Here is a 16,342-nt window from a genome sequence, read left to right on the forward strand (position 1 = left end):
CTTTATGACATCATAATGACCAGTGGCTATTAAAACCACGTTGGATCTGGCTCTCCTTCCTGTCCATCATCTCCATCTTGGCTTTCCCTCTCTCTGAGATAGTCTGTCTCTCCAACTCTTAGCGCTGCCTCCCTTTCCCCTTTCCAATCACAGGCCTCCTGCTGCACTAATATTTTAATGTAATTGGACAGGGAAAATCCTGTCACAGGGAACATCCATTCTTCTTTTTTTCTTTTTTCAGGAAAGAAATGATTTATTTGTTTGGATGTATTATATCATCATGGAAGGAAGTCAGGACAGAAACTCAAAAGGGCCAAGAATCTGGAAGCAGGAGCCGATGCAGAGACCACGGGCAGGCGCTGCTTGTTGGCTTGCTCCTCATGGCTTGCTCAGTCTGCTTTCTTATGGAACCCAGGCCCACCTGCCCAGAGGTGGCCCCACTCACAATGAACAGGACTCTCCTACATCAGTCACTAAGAAAATGCCCCACAGGCTTGCCCACAGCCTGAAGCATTCTCTATACTCTCAATTGAGTGTATACACACACACACACACACACACACACACACACACACACACACACACAAACATCCATTCTTTGAAGATTAAGTTGTTATGTCCTGTAACAATTTGAGACAGGGTCAGTTGCAGACCAGCTGGCCTCCATGTCACAGGGGTCTGCCTCCTCCTGTCCCTCCAGTGCTGGAACTGAAGGCATACTACATACACTACAATGGCCGCCTCATAAACATTTGAAAGTCTGTGGTTGTCTCCTTGCTCTCCTGATATTCCTCGCCTTGTAGTTTATTTGCTGTAGGAGGCTGTCTCAGCATCCTCAGAGTCTGCATGTCTTTAGAAATTGTGAAAGCCCCACCCACCCCGGTCCCAATGTAAAGCCAATAGCCCACAACAGAGCATTCTTTCTAATGGCTGTATAGCATTTGATGGAGCGGGGAGAGTAATGCCTATCTGCATGTGCCTCAGATACATTAGGCGGCATCTTGGGTGGGGATGGGGTGGGGGTTATGAAATCATGGACCCCATTTCTGCCTGTTTCATTAAGTCACACATTCAGAAAGTTCTCCTTCATTCACTAATAAATAAAATGAGGGAGAGGAGACAGTTTGGTATTGGTCAATGAAACATACAGTAAATTATAAATGGAACACTATTCATTCACCTCTAGCAAAAATTTGAAATGACACCACTCAAGTTGTGAATTTGTGGTAAAATTCACTTGAGAGGTAAATACCAGAGGATTGGGAGTTCAAAGCTATCCTCAGTCATACACCGAGTCTAAAGGCCGTCCTAGCTCAGGTAAAAGGTGTGTGTGCCTCTCTGTGTGTGTGTGTGTGTGTTATGTGTATAGTGTGTACAGTGTGTATGCATGTGTGTGTGTGGTATGTGTATGGTGCATGTGTATATATATGTGTGGTATGTGTGTAATGTGTAGTGGTGTGCATGTGTGTGTGGTGTATGTATGGTATGTATGTGTGGTGTGTATATGTGTAGTGTGGTGTATGTATGGTGTGTGCGTGTGTATATGTGTGTGGTATGTGTAGTATGAATGCAGTGTGTGGTGTGCATGTGTGTGGTGTGTGTGTGTGTGCATGTGTGTGGTGTGTGTGTGTGTGTGAGTGTGTGTGTGTGTATGTGTGTAGTTAATGTGTGATGCCTCTACCTATGGGTCTCCATACTTTTTGAGACGAGGCTCTCACTGAGCCCAGGGATCCGTGACTGACGAGGCTAGCCAGTCCTCACCTTCTAGCACTACGTTGAACATTCCCTGTGAGTGCTGGAGGTAAACTCAGGTGCTTGTGCACGCATGGCACGTGTGCACTTAGCTGACTGAGCTATCTCTCCAACTCCTTGCTAATTCTATAGAATAAATCTTGTCTATAGCCTATTGGCTTCCCTGAAAAGCCTAAATAACACAATATCATTTACCAAAGCGACCCCATCCCTGAGATTTGTATCCTAAGAAAACATATTATTTAAAAATATTTTTACAAATTAGGCATGATGTTATGTATGAAACACTAAGCAACATATCTGTTTATTAATTGGGAACCAAACAGATTATGGTACATTAATTTGAAAGAAAATTATACAGTCATTAAACGATAGCTGTGAAAATTATATAGCAGCAAGGAAAATGTATATACAATTAAATGTAAATTTATTTTAAAATGAGAACATAAAATCAGAGAAGCGCTATAACTATAAGAATAACTACCTAATGAAAAATGTATATTTGGGTCATAGGATTATAGGATTAGATACAGTTAAAAATTTCTTTTACTGATGACACTTTAAAGCAATAAATAAGATATATGAAATAAAAACATGAGGATGTTAAATTATCAGTGATAACTAGAGTAGATTTGAGAATTTAAACATTCCTACACCTGAGTTCTACTTTTTAAAAATTCTGAAATGAGGTTGGGACCACTATCTATTCACACACACACACACACACACACACACACACGTAAGCACACATCCATCCACTAGCAAATACACAGGTAATTATTTTATTAATTAATTAATTAATTAATTTATTTATTTAATGTATATGAGTTCACTGTAGCTGTCTTCATACACACCAGAAGAGGGCATCGGATCCCATTACAGATGGTTGTGAGCCACCATGTGGTTGCTGGGAATTGAACACAGGACCTCTAGAAGAGCAGTCAGTGCTTTTAACCGCAGAGCCATCTCTCCAGTCCACACAGGTAATTCTTGATTTGAACGCTTTGTGGTGGCAAATTCTCAGGATAAAGTCCAAGTCCATGTGGAGTCATAAACTCGGCATCGCCTTAGGCACTTTGAGTATGGACCAGGCTATCCTCAGCATGGGCCTGGACTGCTGTGGCCACTCTCAGCTGTGTCTGTGGACTGCGGGCGAGCAGAGGTGTGGCCTTCCGAGCAGGACTGCTCCACGAGGCGGAAGGCCTCCAGGAACTCATTGATGTCGATGTGGCCGTCCTTGTTGAAGTCGATGCTTCTGGCAAGGTCACAGATGGCGTCATCTGTGATGTCGATGCTCATGTGGGAGCTGAAGAGTTTCCAAGTCTGCCTGAACTCATCCAGGGAGATGAATCCTTAAGGCAGAGGGGAGAAGTCAGTCGCCCCGTCTAGTTTTCAGGGCTAACACAGTCTGACTTGCTAACGGGACACCTGTTCCCCATCTAGTAAGCAGACACAGACCCCCAAGGTTCCCAAATGGAAAAGCATGAATCACGAGTGCTCTTCAGCTGAGAGCAACCAGAAGATGAAGGCCAAGGATACTGCTTGGCACCATACGATGCACAGAATGAACCACTGGAATACATTATCCAGTCCAGAATGTCAGCGAGGCATGTCTTCTTATGTCAAGTCATCCCAGATATAAGCGTATTTAGACTGATTACAAAATGTGTTTAAGCCGGACACACTGGGGCTGGAGAGATGGCTCAGTGGTTTAAGAGTACTGACTGCTCTTCCAGAGGTCCTGAGTTCAATTCCCAGCAACCACATGGTGGCTCACAACCATCTGTGATGGGATCTGATGCCCTTTTCTGGTGTGTCTGAAGACAACTACAGTGTACTCATATACATAAAATAAATAAATACATCTTAAAAAAAAAAAAAAGCTGGGCAGATTTATCCTGGCTTCTCGGGATAGAGGTGCGAGGTTTGACTGAGGCCAGGAGTTGGACACCAGCCTGGAGAGGGGATGTGAGACCTCACCCCAAAAGCAACCAGCTCATAACAGAGCAAGAGCACGGACAGTCGGCCGGAGTTCATTTTCGGTTTGGTTTTCTGCAGTTCTGCCAGTGCCTCTGAAAGCTTTATCCTCAGTTCACCTCAGCTAAGGTTTTCTCACTGTAGTTACAGAAAGTCGTGTCTCTGTGCACACATATGCACACACGAATGCATGCTCACGTCCATGTGTGTCACTGGAAGCATGCGGAGGTCAGAGGGCAACTTTAAGGAGTCAGTCAGTCCTCTCCCCCCTTCCACGGTGGGCTCTGGGAATGCTCAGGCTGTGTGGCCAGCCTGGTCTACAGAGTGAGTTCCAGGATAGCCAGGGCTACACAGAGAAGCCCTATCTCAAAACCAAACCAAACCACAAAGAGAGTAGTTTTTCTGACACTGCTGGTGACAACTCATCAGCTGTGTGCAACTTGAGAGGAAAGAGTTGTGAAGGAAACTAAGGGGTCTGAGGTAAAATAATTCCTATGCACTGAATGTGACGGGGCGATGAGCGAGTTTACCTGAATGATCGCTGTCTATGATCCTAAAAATGGTCTCCAAGTTGGATCGGTTTCGATAGAGCTTTTCCAGCAGACTCGACTGAATGTTCTGTAAGAACAAGAAAGATAAAAGCTTCTCTCTCTGCCTGAGTCCCACTTTCCCCACTGCCACTTCCCGGCCTTGGTCCTTGGGGCCAGAGAACGCACCTACCGGAAAGAAAAAAAAATTAAGAAAAAGAAAAAAAAAACCCTCATTTTTGCCCTAATGTAAAATGAATACACTGTAAGAGGCCCAGCCACAATGCTGGTGTCCGCATCACTGATACTTCCTCCATGAGCCATCCTAGAGTGGCTAGATAGGATGGATCAGGCAATGGAGCGATCCAGTGAGAAAGACACAGTGTCACTACTTGAGAGCCAATGAGAGGCTGGGAGGCGGGGCGTATAAAGGTTTGCTCAGTTGAGGCAAAAAACAACTCTATTTTTGCCACTTGCCTGACACCTGGAGTCTGTGTCACTGACTCTGCGCCTTCTTACCCCTGCCCTGGAAGATCTTGGTCAGGGTCGCAAGCAACAATACATAATGAACTCTGATAGTTATACATTGAACAAGACTGAAGTTATTTTATTATTCTTCCACGTTGCTAGAGTGAAGTAGGAATGTCACTGGTGGTATAGAAACAAACACAAAAACCCCAAACAAGTAAAAACCCATTCAAAAATAGAATTTGGTAGATGGTTGCATATATTTGCAAATATAGGCATCCCTTCATATCCTTAGGTTCAGCATCTGTGGTTTAGTCTTGGATGAAAACTGTCAGTACTGAACATATACAGACCTTCTCTATCATTATTCCCCCTACAACCCAGTATTTACATAGTATTTGCATTGCATTAGGTATTGTAAGTAGCCCAGAGAGTAAAGTCTGTGGGAGGATGTGCATGACCACGCTGTTTTACATAAGGGATTTGAGCTTCCCCAGATGTGTGAGTATTCCCCTCATGCTAGTTACCGAGGGACAAACGTATCCGAAGCATCACTGAGTGGAGTCCTTTCAAGTGGGTGAATTACATAACGTGCAAATTATGTTGCAGTCATGTTGCAATAAAGATGTTTTCCAAAAGTACTTAAGGAAAAGCCTCACTTCACTGGCCTTGTCAGCAACTATTTATTGACTCATGTTTTAAAATAGAGGAAGCATCACGGTGTTGGGGAAACCGGATGGGATTTACAGTTAGAAGACTTGAGTTTGGTTTTGTTCTGTTTTGCTGCTGGAGGTTGATCCGGGGCTTTAAGCACGCTTAGCGTAAGCTTTCTCCCAAAGGACACCCTTAGCCCAAGCCTGAGTCACTGCTGAGAAATTCTATAACCCCAGGCTAATGAACTCTCGGGTCTAAAAGCACAGGTAATGCCTACCTCTAGGTTGTTTTCGGGGATTAACAGAGGCAGCTACATAAACCCCTTAACACACAGTCTGATACACAGGGATGTAACAAATAGTTCCTTCTGGTTTCCCACCCTAGCTTTGGGGCCCTAAATAGCTGTTTCAGAATTTAGGCACCCCTTCATAGGGTTCAGAGGCCGCTGTGTGCTCTCCACCACCACTGCCACACCCTCACCTCTCGACTCAGCTGTTCTTTGGCCAAGCTGTCCAACCAGGACCTGTACTCCAACGCATTATCCGCTGAACTGTTCACCAGTTGTGGCCGCAGCATCCGCCAGGGCAGCCCCAGGTGCAGCACAGACTCCACGGCAGTCGCCCAGTCACTCAGGGTGATGACACCTTCGGGAAAGACCTGGCTGTCAGCCTGCCTACCTGTCTACCAGGATGTGCGGGCAGGACATACATCTTAATGCTCGCGTCCTTTAAGTATTGGTGGGTAACAGGAATAAAGGCCGTTACCACTACTCTTGTTGGCCATGGCAGAGTTTACTGGAAACTAGGCTTGCCAGATGACACACAAGATGGCTAATTAAATTGAAATTTCAGTTAGAGAACAAAGCATAAGTGTATGTCAAATGTGATGTAAAGCTTTATTCCTGCCTATAATTAAAAATTATGTCTTTTCATGTATGAAATTTGGGTACATTAAGATTTTTGTAAATATCATAAAATAATGTATATGTGTATGTGTTTTTATGTATATGTATATATAAGTGTGTGTGTATGTGTATACGTATGTGTGTATGAGTGTGTATGTATGTGTATATATATAGTCATGTGTGTGTGTATGAGTGTATATATGTGTATGCACAAGTGTGTATATATGAATGTATATATATATATGTGTTTATGTTATGTGTGTGTATGTATATGTATATGTATTTGCATGTATGTGTCTATGTGTGTGTAGGTATGAGTGTGTATATGCATGCGCATGTATGTGTTTATGTGTATATATGTATGTATGCATATTTGTATCTGTATATGAGTTTATGTATATCTATGTATGCAAGTGAATATATGTGTGTGTGTGTGTGTGTGTGTGTGTGTGTGTTTGTGTGTGGTTGTTTTAAAAGATAGGTGCTGGTGTAGCTTAATACAGAGCACCTGCTTAGCATGCACAAGGTCCTGGGTTCAATCCCCAGTACTGAAGAAAGAATCAATGTTCTACTTTCCTTGGAATGTATTATTCACTGAAACACTTAATAACATATATTCATATATATGGGGCTGCAGTTAATCGAAGTTTGGTTGTCTACTCCATCAAGTTGAATAAAAGCACTGTTTAGCGTTGACAGTAGAACATGGAGCTGAAAAGCTCAGAAACGAGCAGTCGCTGGGCCAGCGCCAGAGACTCAGCTCCTCCGCTCACTCCTGCTTGCTTCTGGGCCTGACCCTTCCCACGATTCCATTGCTCTCACCATCTGCATCTGGCCAAGTACATGCTCTGTTATAATCTTAGGGATTAAAAAATTACAAAAAACGACGGCAAGCTGAAGCCACGACAGATGATCTGCCCTTCATCCCTAACCAGTGCTCCTCCTGCTCAAGCCCTGCAGAGGCTTCTAGATCTGTTTACTTTGTCCTTACCGCTCTCATCCGGGTCGTGCTTCCTAAACTCAACAAGCAGGTCCGACGAATGAGCAAATAATTTCTGTCGCAGGGCTCTGAGGGCCGACTCCTCCACCCTGCTGATCCTGGAACGGGAAGAAGAGGGGTTTGTGAAAAGCTGAGTCTAAGGTTAAGTCCTGGGCTCTAGCATGTTCTTCCTCATTCTCAGTAACTCAAGCGCCCAAGAGCTCAACTTTGGAGAGAAGTGTTCATCTCGTTTCCCCTCTCTGTTCCAGGGCGGCCAGTGGCTCAAGTCTAGAGAAAGATCACCTCTGTAGTCACGTGCTCTACTCAAGCTGTGCCTCAACTGTTCTAGCAAAAACCGGTTTAAAAGGCCATTGACCTCACAGGGTGAACATGGAGATTAAATAAATTCGTAGTGAGCATTTAGCAGGAAGCCTGGCATCCACTGGGTACCATGTTATCATAATAAATCATGTTTTCCTCATAGTTTATGATTATGATAAGCAGAAAATGAGATTTATATAAAACACAGAAATCACTAAATCCATTTGATTTTGTTTTAAATTATTTTGTCATTTTTGATAAAAGTATTTATCGCAGGCCAGGGGTAGTGAGTGGAACTTGCCTATAACCCCAGCACTCTGGAGCCAGAGGCAGAGGATCAGAAAATTCAAGGTCAGTCTTTGCTACATAACAAGTTCAAGGCTAGCCTGGATTACAGGGGACACTCCTGCTAACAAACAAAAAGCAAACAATTTTTTTAAAGTTGAAAAATGTTCATTGTAATTCATGTTAACTAGTAACACATATGTAGGCTCCATTAACCTTTTAAAAATTGTGTGAGCTCTCTAAAGCTTGGTTCAGATTGCGCAGGTATACAAGCACACGAGCTTTATCTAGAATTTGTTATATCAGAAGCTAACAGAAGTACTGATGTCCATGCAAACAGCAGTCATTGATGGTTATGAAAGGCCCTGAGGTAGCAATGCCTGGACAACCTTCTGGATGGGTGTCTCTGGAACTATGCATGGAGTGTGTGTGTGTGTGTGTGTGTGTGTGCATGTGTGCATGTGTGCGTGTGTCTGTCTGTGTGTGTGTGCGTGTGTGCATGTGTGCGTGTGCGAGTGTGTGTGTGCGTGTGTCTGTCTGTGTGCGTGTGCGTGAGTGTGTGTGTGTGTGCATGTGTGTGTGCATGTGTGCGTGTGTGCATGTGTGTGTGTGTGTGCATGTGTGTGTGTGCGTGTATGTGTGTGCCTCAGCAAGAGTGTGTTAATCAGAGAGAATTTTTAAGGGCTGATTCTCTCTGATCTCACAGATTCCAAGGGGGAACTCAGGGTGTCTAGCTTGCGTGTTGAGAACTTGGCCCTCAGTGTGGTGATGGAAGTTTTAGAGGGTGGAGCCAAAGACAAGGTTCTTAAGTCAAGACCCCCCCACACACACATCTCCACCCCCTGCCACCACTGCCCAAGAGATTAAGGCAGTTTTCATGGGACTCTTGACTGAGTTCTGTGAGGTATGAACATAGATGGAGCCTAACATCCTCCTTCGCCTGCCTAACATTTTAGGATGTGATCTTTCCCCTTATCCCTGATGAGACGCCATCTACAGTTAGGTCCTCACTAAAGGACAGACCCAAGGGGCTGCCCCGCCTTACATGTCCAGCCTCCAACATTATATGTTAAGTAAGCTCACTTTCTTTAAAAATACCTTGCATCGGGTATTTTATTATCATAACTGCAAATGGAGTCAGGCAGGTGTGGTAATGCCCGCCTGTATACTTGGCTCGTGGGAGGCAGAGGCAGGAGGAACAGGAGCCTGAAGGCCATCCTTAACTGTATGTGAGGCTGAGGCCAGCCTGGACTACATAAGACATGAGACCCTATTGGGGGGGGCAGGGAAAAGGGGAGAGGGGAGAGGGGGAGGGGAGAAGAGAGGAGGAGAGGAGAGAGGAGGAGGGATGGGGGGGATCGAACAGTGCTGGGTTTAATCTCATATCTTTAATCTTAGCATTTAGGAGGCAGAGGTGGGTGGAACTCAACTTGGTCTACATAGCAAGTTCCTGGCCAGTTAAGGCTACACAGTAAGACCCTATCTCAGAAGAAATGCAATAACCAAATAACAACAAAAAGGCAAATACGGGGCTCTTGCATAATGTCTATTCTAGATTTTAATACCAAGATAAGCTAAATTCTGAACTGCCCCGTAGAATTTGGATAACTATAACGACATCTAATGTCTCTAAGCACTAACACTCATTTTCTGATAGCTACTCGCTGAAAAGTCTTGCCTTTGCCTCATGGTTAGCCTGTGGGTCGCCTTGTTAGCTTGATACTGCACGATATGTGGAGTCAGGGCTGGCCCCAGCTTGACGTAGGCTCCTCTGTTGCTGCCAACTTCATAGTAGTTGGAGGCAGAAAAGATGGTTAACACCTGAGTCGGAGCAGAAGAGACAGGGCGTGGGGCGTGTGCATACTGACGGATTTCCATCCTCAACCCCATGGGCCAAGCCCACATCGGGCTGCTTCTCACACTCACCATGGGCCCCCCTCCGTCCCTCCGTCCCTCCGTCTGTCCCTCCATCCCTCCGTCCATTCCTCCGTCTCTCTCTCCCTCCCTCCCTCCCTCCCTCCTACTCAGTTTCTTCTTCAGTTGTTCTCCACCATGTTTGTTGAGGCAGGATCTCACCAGTTCATCTTGTCTGACTGGCCAGTGGGCTCCAGGCATCAGCCTATCTCTACCTCCCCAGCCGCTGGGATTACAGATGGACAACGCCTTGAACCCAGCTTTTTTTGTGGGTGCTAGGAAGCTGCACTCAGATCCCCATGTTTTATGTGGCAAGTGCTTTCCCGACAGAGCCATCCTCTCAGACTCTCTGATCTTTTACTTTTGACTTTTAGGACCCTTTGTTTTATTTATTTATTTATTTATTTTGAGACGGGGGTTTCTCTGTGTAGCCCTGGCTGTCCTGGAACTCACTGTGTAGACCAGGCTGGCTTTGAACGCACAGAGATTTGCCTGCTTCTGCCTCCTGAGTGTTGGTTTTAAAGGTGTGATCACAGGAAACTTTGTGTGACTTTTTACAATAAAATTTGATGGCAGCCAATGATTCCCAAAAGCCCGAGAACAAGGGACAGATAAAACCCTTTTTGATTGATGGATAGAGGAAGTTAGTGTTTCCCCAACCAAATCTTTCCTCTCTCAGTCACATGGATTGTGGTTGCTTGTCTCAAACCTCCCTACAAGGCGCTGGGTTTTACATTGTCCAGGCAGATAGTCAGGGTCTGTGTGTATCTGGATATCTCCAAATGTAACGACGTTTGACTTAGTCGATGACAAAGGGTGGGACTCTGTGTTCCCAGAATCCTCTTTCTATGGGAGAACAGTGGGTTCACAGTCAATTAATAGAAGAGTCATTTGTTTGAGTTTGTGTTTCCTGGTTGCAAGGCTGAAAACGTTTTCTGTTCTGTGCTCACTGTAAGTCTTAAGGAAGAGATATCATGTGCAGCACCTCCCAGTGTATTAAAGTCTCACAGAGCATCTCTGAGGTACAAAGGCATAGAAAAGTAGGGTTACTCTGGGGCCTGGAGAGACAGCTCAGCAGTTAAGAATGTTTACAGTTCTTACAGAGGACCTGGGTTCTGTTACTAGCATCTATTTAGGACTCAAAACCGGCAGTGGCTCCAGTTTTGAGGAATCTGACACTCACTTCTGGCCTCTGTGGGCCCTGTACACACACACACACACACACACACACACACACACACACACACACACGCGCGCGCGCGCGTACGCGCACATGCACACACGCACGCGCACGCATGCACACACACGCACGCACGCACGCACACATACACACACATACACACACGCACATACATACACATACACGCACACACACGCACGCGCACACGCACACACATACACATACACGCACACACGTACGTGCACACGCACACACATACACATACACGCACACACACGCACGCACGCACACACGCACACACATACACATACACGCACACACACACGCACGCACACGCACACACGTGCACACGCACACACATACACATACACCCACGCATGCACACACGCACTCCCACACTTATAAAGTACCTAGCTGCCTCAGGCAAGTGGGTAGCAAACCCCAGGCACCTCCCAAGAGCCCGTTGGAATCACTCCTGTGACACAGATACAGCGACAGCTGCAGCAGCTCAACCCACCTTGCGGTTGTGACAGAACTCATAGCCTTCAGGTTTGCATTCATGCGAACGGATCAGGAGTTGCAGCTTGTATTTCTCCATCAACTGTTCTGTCACGTCAGGGCCAAAGTAACAGCCTCCTCCTCGGACAGTGTTAGCCTTGCAGCCCTCCTGAGCCGTGGGGTCACTCCACAGAATATCTACAACCTAAGAAGAAGAGGAGGTTCATAATCACTCATTCCCAGGAACACCAGGAGGGTGGAGGAAGGGGGTGGGAAGGAGGAAGCAGAGGAGGGAGGAAGAGAAAGGAAACACAAGACAAAGTGAAAAATGTCTATGCAATCAATATTTGACCCATGTTTATATTTTGAAGTTTTTATTTCATTTATCTTTGTTGTTATTTTTAAATGTGTATGGGTGTTTTGCTGAATGCACGCTTGTGTACCGTTGTACATGCAGAGAGGTGTTGGGTTCCATGGGACTGGAATTACAGATGTTTGTTTGGTTAGAGTTTTGTTTGGTTGAGTTTTTGTTTGTTAGTTTTGAGACAGAGTCTTTCAAAGTAACCCAGGCTGTCCTTGAACTCACAGTGACCCTCCTACCTCAGCCTCCCAGTGCTGCAGATTTCTTGCTTGTTTGTTTGTTTTTAGGCAGTGTTTTGTGTAGCCCAGGCTGAGAATGACTCTGAACAATTGATCCTCAATTGGTCTGGGGATACCCTGATGTGGTAGATGACATAGTCCTAGAGGTCCGGGGATGCCCTGATGTGGTAGATGACATAGTCCTAGAAGTCCCGGGATGCCCTGATGTGGTAGATGACATAGTCCTAGAGGTCCCGGGATGCCCTGATGTGGTAGATGACATAGTCCTAGAGGTCCCAGGATGCCCTGATTTTTCTGAAAACAGAGGACAGGAGCTCCCGACTTGCTCTCTTGGTCTTGTGCTGGAGCAGCCAGCTTGCTACATGGGAAAGAATTCCTTAAGTGGTACCTAACTTATCTCCTCAGCTGAAGCCAAGTCCCGAGACAGGTATTCTTGGGCAATAGTCCTCAGCAACCTCTACCCATTCATTACAAGATGTCAACCTGAGTTATTAAACAAAAGTTTTCTAATTCCTTATAGAAAGTGGGGTCTCAGGAACCCCCCTGCATTTATACAGGAGTTTCGATCTCTTTGCTCCTCCTAAGGCAGACAAATTCTCAGAAGCCACACTCGCCTGCTTCCACTCCTCAGGGGTGGGCTCCAGCATCCCTCCAGCATCAGCAACACAGTCGGGCAGGTACTTCCCCTTCTCTTTGATCCCCAGGAAGCCCCCCAGGAAGCCGGCTTGTTGCCGGCACTGTTCCAGTTCTAGGTCCACTGAGTGCTGCACCTGGCCCCTCCGAGATAGCTCTTTGCTGTCAGGGGAGCCACAGGGGATGCTGCAGGACCTGCCGGCTTTGTAGGCCTTAAATCCAGAGCCCAGGTGAAAAGGCGAAGAGGGCAGAGAGCGGCTTTGAGGAAGAAACCACGGAGTAGGCTTCTGCCCAGAGCTTGTCTGGTTATCTTTTCTCTTCTGCTCCTCCCGAGTCTCACTTTCCTTTCTTGTTTTGCACCTCATGGTAGAAACAATCTAAATGTGTCAAATAAATAAATAAATAAATAAATAAATAAATAAATAAATAAATAAATAAATAAATGGACAGACAGACGGACACACACCCGCGCGCGCGCGCGCGCACGTGCTCCCAGAGTCACAAGAATGAAATGGTAAGTCCTTTCAGACTACTGTTCTGGCATCCAGGTCAGTTCTAAACCTCTGCTCTGTGCAGTTTTCCGGGGCTGTGACAAGCAGATAGCTTGACGGCGACCCTTAGAACTTTGCACACAGCAAGTTCACCTAGCCACCACACTCAAACACGCAATTGGCAGGCTCATATCTTTTTTGTCCTATTTCATGTTTAAATTACTCACATTTAACATATTTTTGCAAGACACATAGTCACATTTTGTATCTCCAACGGAAAATTGAGTGCTTTGTGGGTCACTCCTGTGTGCCGCGCATCCACGCTGTATTACACGGCCCTCAAATCAGTCCCGTGACCTAGGTTTTCTGATGGACAGACGCAGCATTACCATGCCGTTTTTAAGGGACCCTTCTTTTGCTTAAAAAAATACCCACCAATGGGACGGTAGTGATGCAGAGTCGGGACCTGGGCATGAAACATGGACGGGCTGATCATGGTTCTGACAAGGGTATCCAGAGAAAAACAAAACAAAACATCGATTCTATGCGGGCTTTGGCGCCATCTGCTGGATTGCTAGGCGGGTGATGTAGAATAAGGAAAAGCAGTCAGGTAACCGGAAATGTTCGACCGTGACTCTACCTTGTTGCAGAGGGATAAGGGAGAGGAAGGAAGCAGGAACCCTTTTCAGCTGGAGCCCCACCGGCTCATCGTGGCGTTGGAACCAAGTTGAAAAATAAATACAAAATATTCTGTTCTTGGGAAAGGCAGCAATCTGGCCCGGAACTGCGTGGCAATGAACACAAAGACAGCAGCCATGGTGCTTGGGACCGAGGGCTACAGGGAAAGCTGAGAAGGCCATCTTTGCAAGGCCAGGCATGCGCACAGAATGCTCCCTCCCCATCCCGCACATAGATCCAGGAACAGTGAGGTACAGAGAAGAGCCACCCCTGGGTGGACTGGCCTAGGGCAAGAACAAAGAAAGGTCCTGGAGAGGGCCCGCGGGATGAACATGTCTTGGAAAGAGACACTCTGTGTGGGGACAGCGAGACTGTCATTTCCTAGCAGTTGGAAGAGAGAGAAACTGCGACCACCAGTCCCTCCTCACTAAAGACTCACAGCAAAAGCCAGTCACCAGTGACACCCCTGTCACCTCTCAGGAAACTCTAAAGATTCTATCACTAGCTCCTAGCTCTGAGCCTCTAACCTTTGATTCTTAAAGAGACTTCGGATGCTGGTGCATTGAGACTTTCTGGCGAGGTGCCCCGGTGCACAATTTCTGTAAGTCAACCTACTTCCTCCCCAGCTCCTATGAGAGAGAGAGCTTCATCATTTACAGACAGCCAAGGAATCTGAGGCACAGTACCAAGACTCTTCCAGCACCGGATCCACTTAGTCTGACTGGAGCCCCGCCTCTTTCTTTGCACTCTTCCCTAGGGCTCCCCAGGTTGTACGAACTGCCGTGCCAGTGCCACCACAGAGCTTTGCCAACCAAATGTTAGGATGTTAGCTCGTCCTATGCCATGAAAAGAACCCATTCCTTCTGCTCTTTTCAAAGTACACCCCCCCCCGCGCGCGCCTTCTATGTTGTCACAACTATATACAAGTCTCCCGATGAGATAATTGGCTCTCCTGTAGCTTGCTGTCTCTACCTCCAGATGGAAACACTGCTGAACAGAAGGTTTGAGCTCAAAGTTTGTGAAACATCAAGCTTAAAAAAAAAAATCAAGTGCCAGGCAACAGGCAGATTTAACAAGGGAAGCACTGCAAACTGGCTTTAGGTTTTAGGGCTCTATACTTTCAAGATTATAAGTAGGGGTGGTGGCAGGAAGATGCAGAAAGAAGATGGGTGAGAGGGCCAACTACTTACTTTAAAAATTAAGTGTGAGCTGGCTGTTGTTGGCACGCCCTTTAATCCTAGCACCGGGGAGGCAGAGGCAGGTGAATCTCTGATTCTGAGGCTAGCCTGGACTACAGAGTGAGTTCCAGGCAAGTCTACACAGAGAAACCCTGTTTCAGAAAGAAAAACAAACAAACAAACAAACAAAAAAGAAACAGAAAAATGTGGAGGCAGAATCGACAGCAGCTATGAATTAACAGCGCTTGGTGCTCTTGTAGAGGCCCAGAGTTCAGTTCCCAGCACCCTCATCAGGCAGTTCATAACCACAGGTAATTTCAGTTCCAGGGGTTCCAATGTCTTATGGCCTGCACAGGCACCCACACCCCATAAAGGTTGTTAAACATCAACCGCCCCTAAGTACATATGCAATTACCGTAAGGAAACCTGTGACTTTAAGGCTGAAGCTGGGCATGGTGGTGCGCACTTGTAATCCCAGCACTTCAGAGGCACAGTGGTGAAGATCACAAGTTCAAGGCCAGCCTTGACTACACAGTGAGTTCTAGACCAGATCCCTACATTAAAAACAAAAATAAAACAAACAAACAAACAAACAAAACAACAAATGTGACAGGCCGAGATGTCCAGAAGCAGAGAGTGAGCCAAGGAACGAACAGAGCTCTCATCAGCATCTGCCAAAAACCTCTTCCTTTCCTGCTTAGAACATTGAGTTTGGGTCTATAGGGATGTGTAACTTGTCCCTGGCCACTGAATCACACAAAGCCACACCCAACCCTGATCGGCAGAACCTGAGTACAGAAGCCTTGGACTCTGAGGCAAGGTAAGTCCTGAATGAGCCCCATACAGCCCTGTGCCGTGAATTCTGTGTATTGGGGAAGAGTGCATACAGAAGCCAACATTGTAAGCTAAATCAGGGTGGCCACCTTACTCTCTCTCTCTCTCTCTCTCTCTCTCTCTCTCTCTCTCTCTCTCTAATGGGGTGTATGTAGTATGGGATAGAGACTGTCTTTGCAAACTTTCCTTTCAGGTAATTAGAGCCATTTGAATAAATTCTTGTCAAGTAGATAGGAAGAGAAACATTGAGTGCCACCCGCTGTCCATAAAAGAAAAGAACGTATCTTTCTTCTGACCTTTTTAATTGGCTAGAATGTGGTCACAACTGGAACTCAAGCAGCCATCTTGGATCATGAGCAGCATGGCGGCAGAGAATTCCAACTTCCTAAGATGTTGCTGTAGAGATGCACTCACTCAAGGAAGGTGTAGGCATTAAACACAGCCATTTGAACCTTCGTGTCACCTCAGC

General features: G+C 46.0%; 1 protein-coding gene across 1 annotated transcript in view; it reads right to left on the reverse strand.

Annotated features, from left to right (window-relative positions):
* Positions 1-2,553: 2,553 nt before the first annotated feature.
* The window catches only part of Ppef2 (protein phosphatase with EF-hand domain 2), a 30,365-nt gene continuing 16,576 nt past the window's right edge, over positions 2,554-16,342 (reverse strand). The window contains exons 11-17 of the mRNA XM_021211094.1: positions 12,674-13,069; positions 11,479-11,664; positions 9,546-9,688; positions 7,274-7,380; positions 5,859-6,022; positions 4,260-4,347; positions 2,554-3,104 (exon numbers count right to left, since the gene is read on the reverse strand). Coding sequence (XP_021066753.1) covers positions 2,851-3,104; positions 4,260-4,347; positions 5,859-6,022; positions 7,274-7,380; positions 9,546-9,688; positions 11,479-11,664; positions 12,674-13,069 — 1,338 coding nt within the window. The 3' untranslated portion in view covers positions 2,554-2,850. The remainder of the gene's footprint in view (positions 3,105-4,259; positions 4,348-5,858; positions 6,023-7,273; positions 7,381-9,545; positions 9,689-11,478; positions 11,665-12,673; positions 13,070-16,342) is intronic.

The sequence above is a fragment of the Mus pahari genome, chromosome 13, assembly GCF_900095145.1.
Source record: "Mus pahari chromosome 13, PAHARI_EIJ_v1.1, whole genome shotgun sequence".
In the NCBI taxonomy this organism is placed as follows: domain Eukaryota; kingdom Metazoa; phylum Chordata; class Mammalia; order Rodentia; family Muridae; genus Mus; species Mus pahari.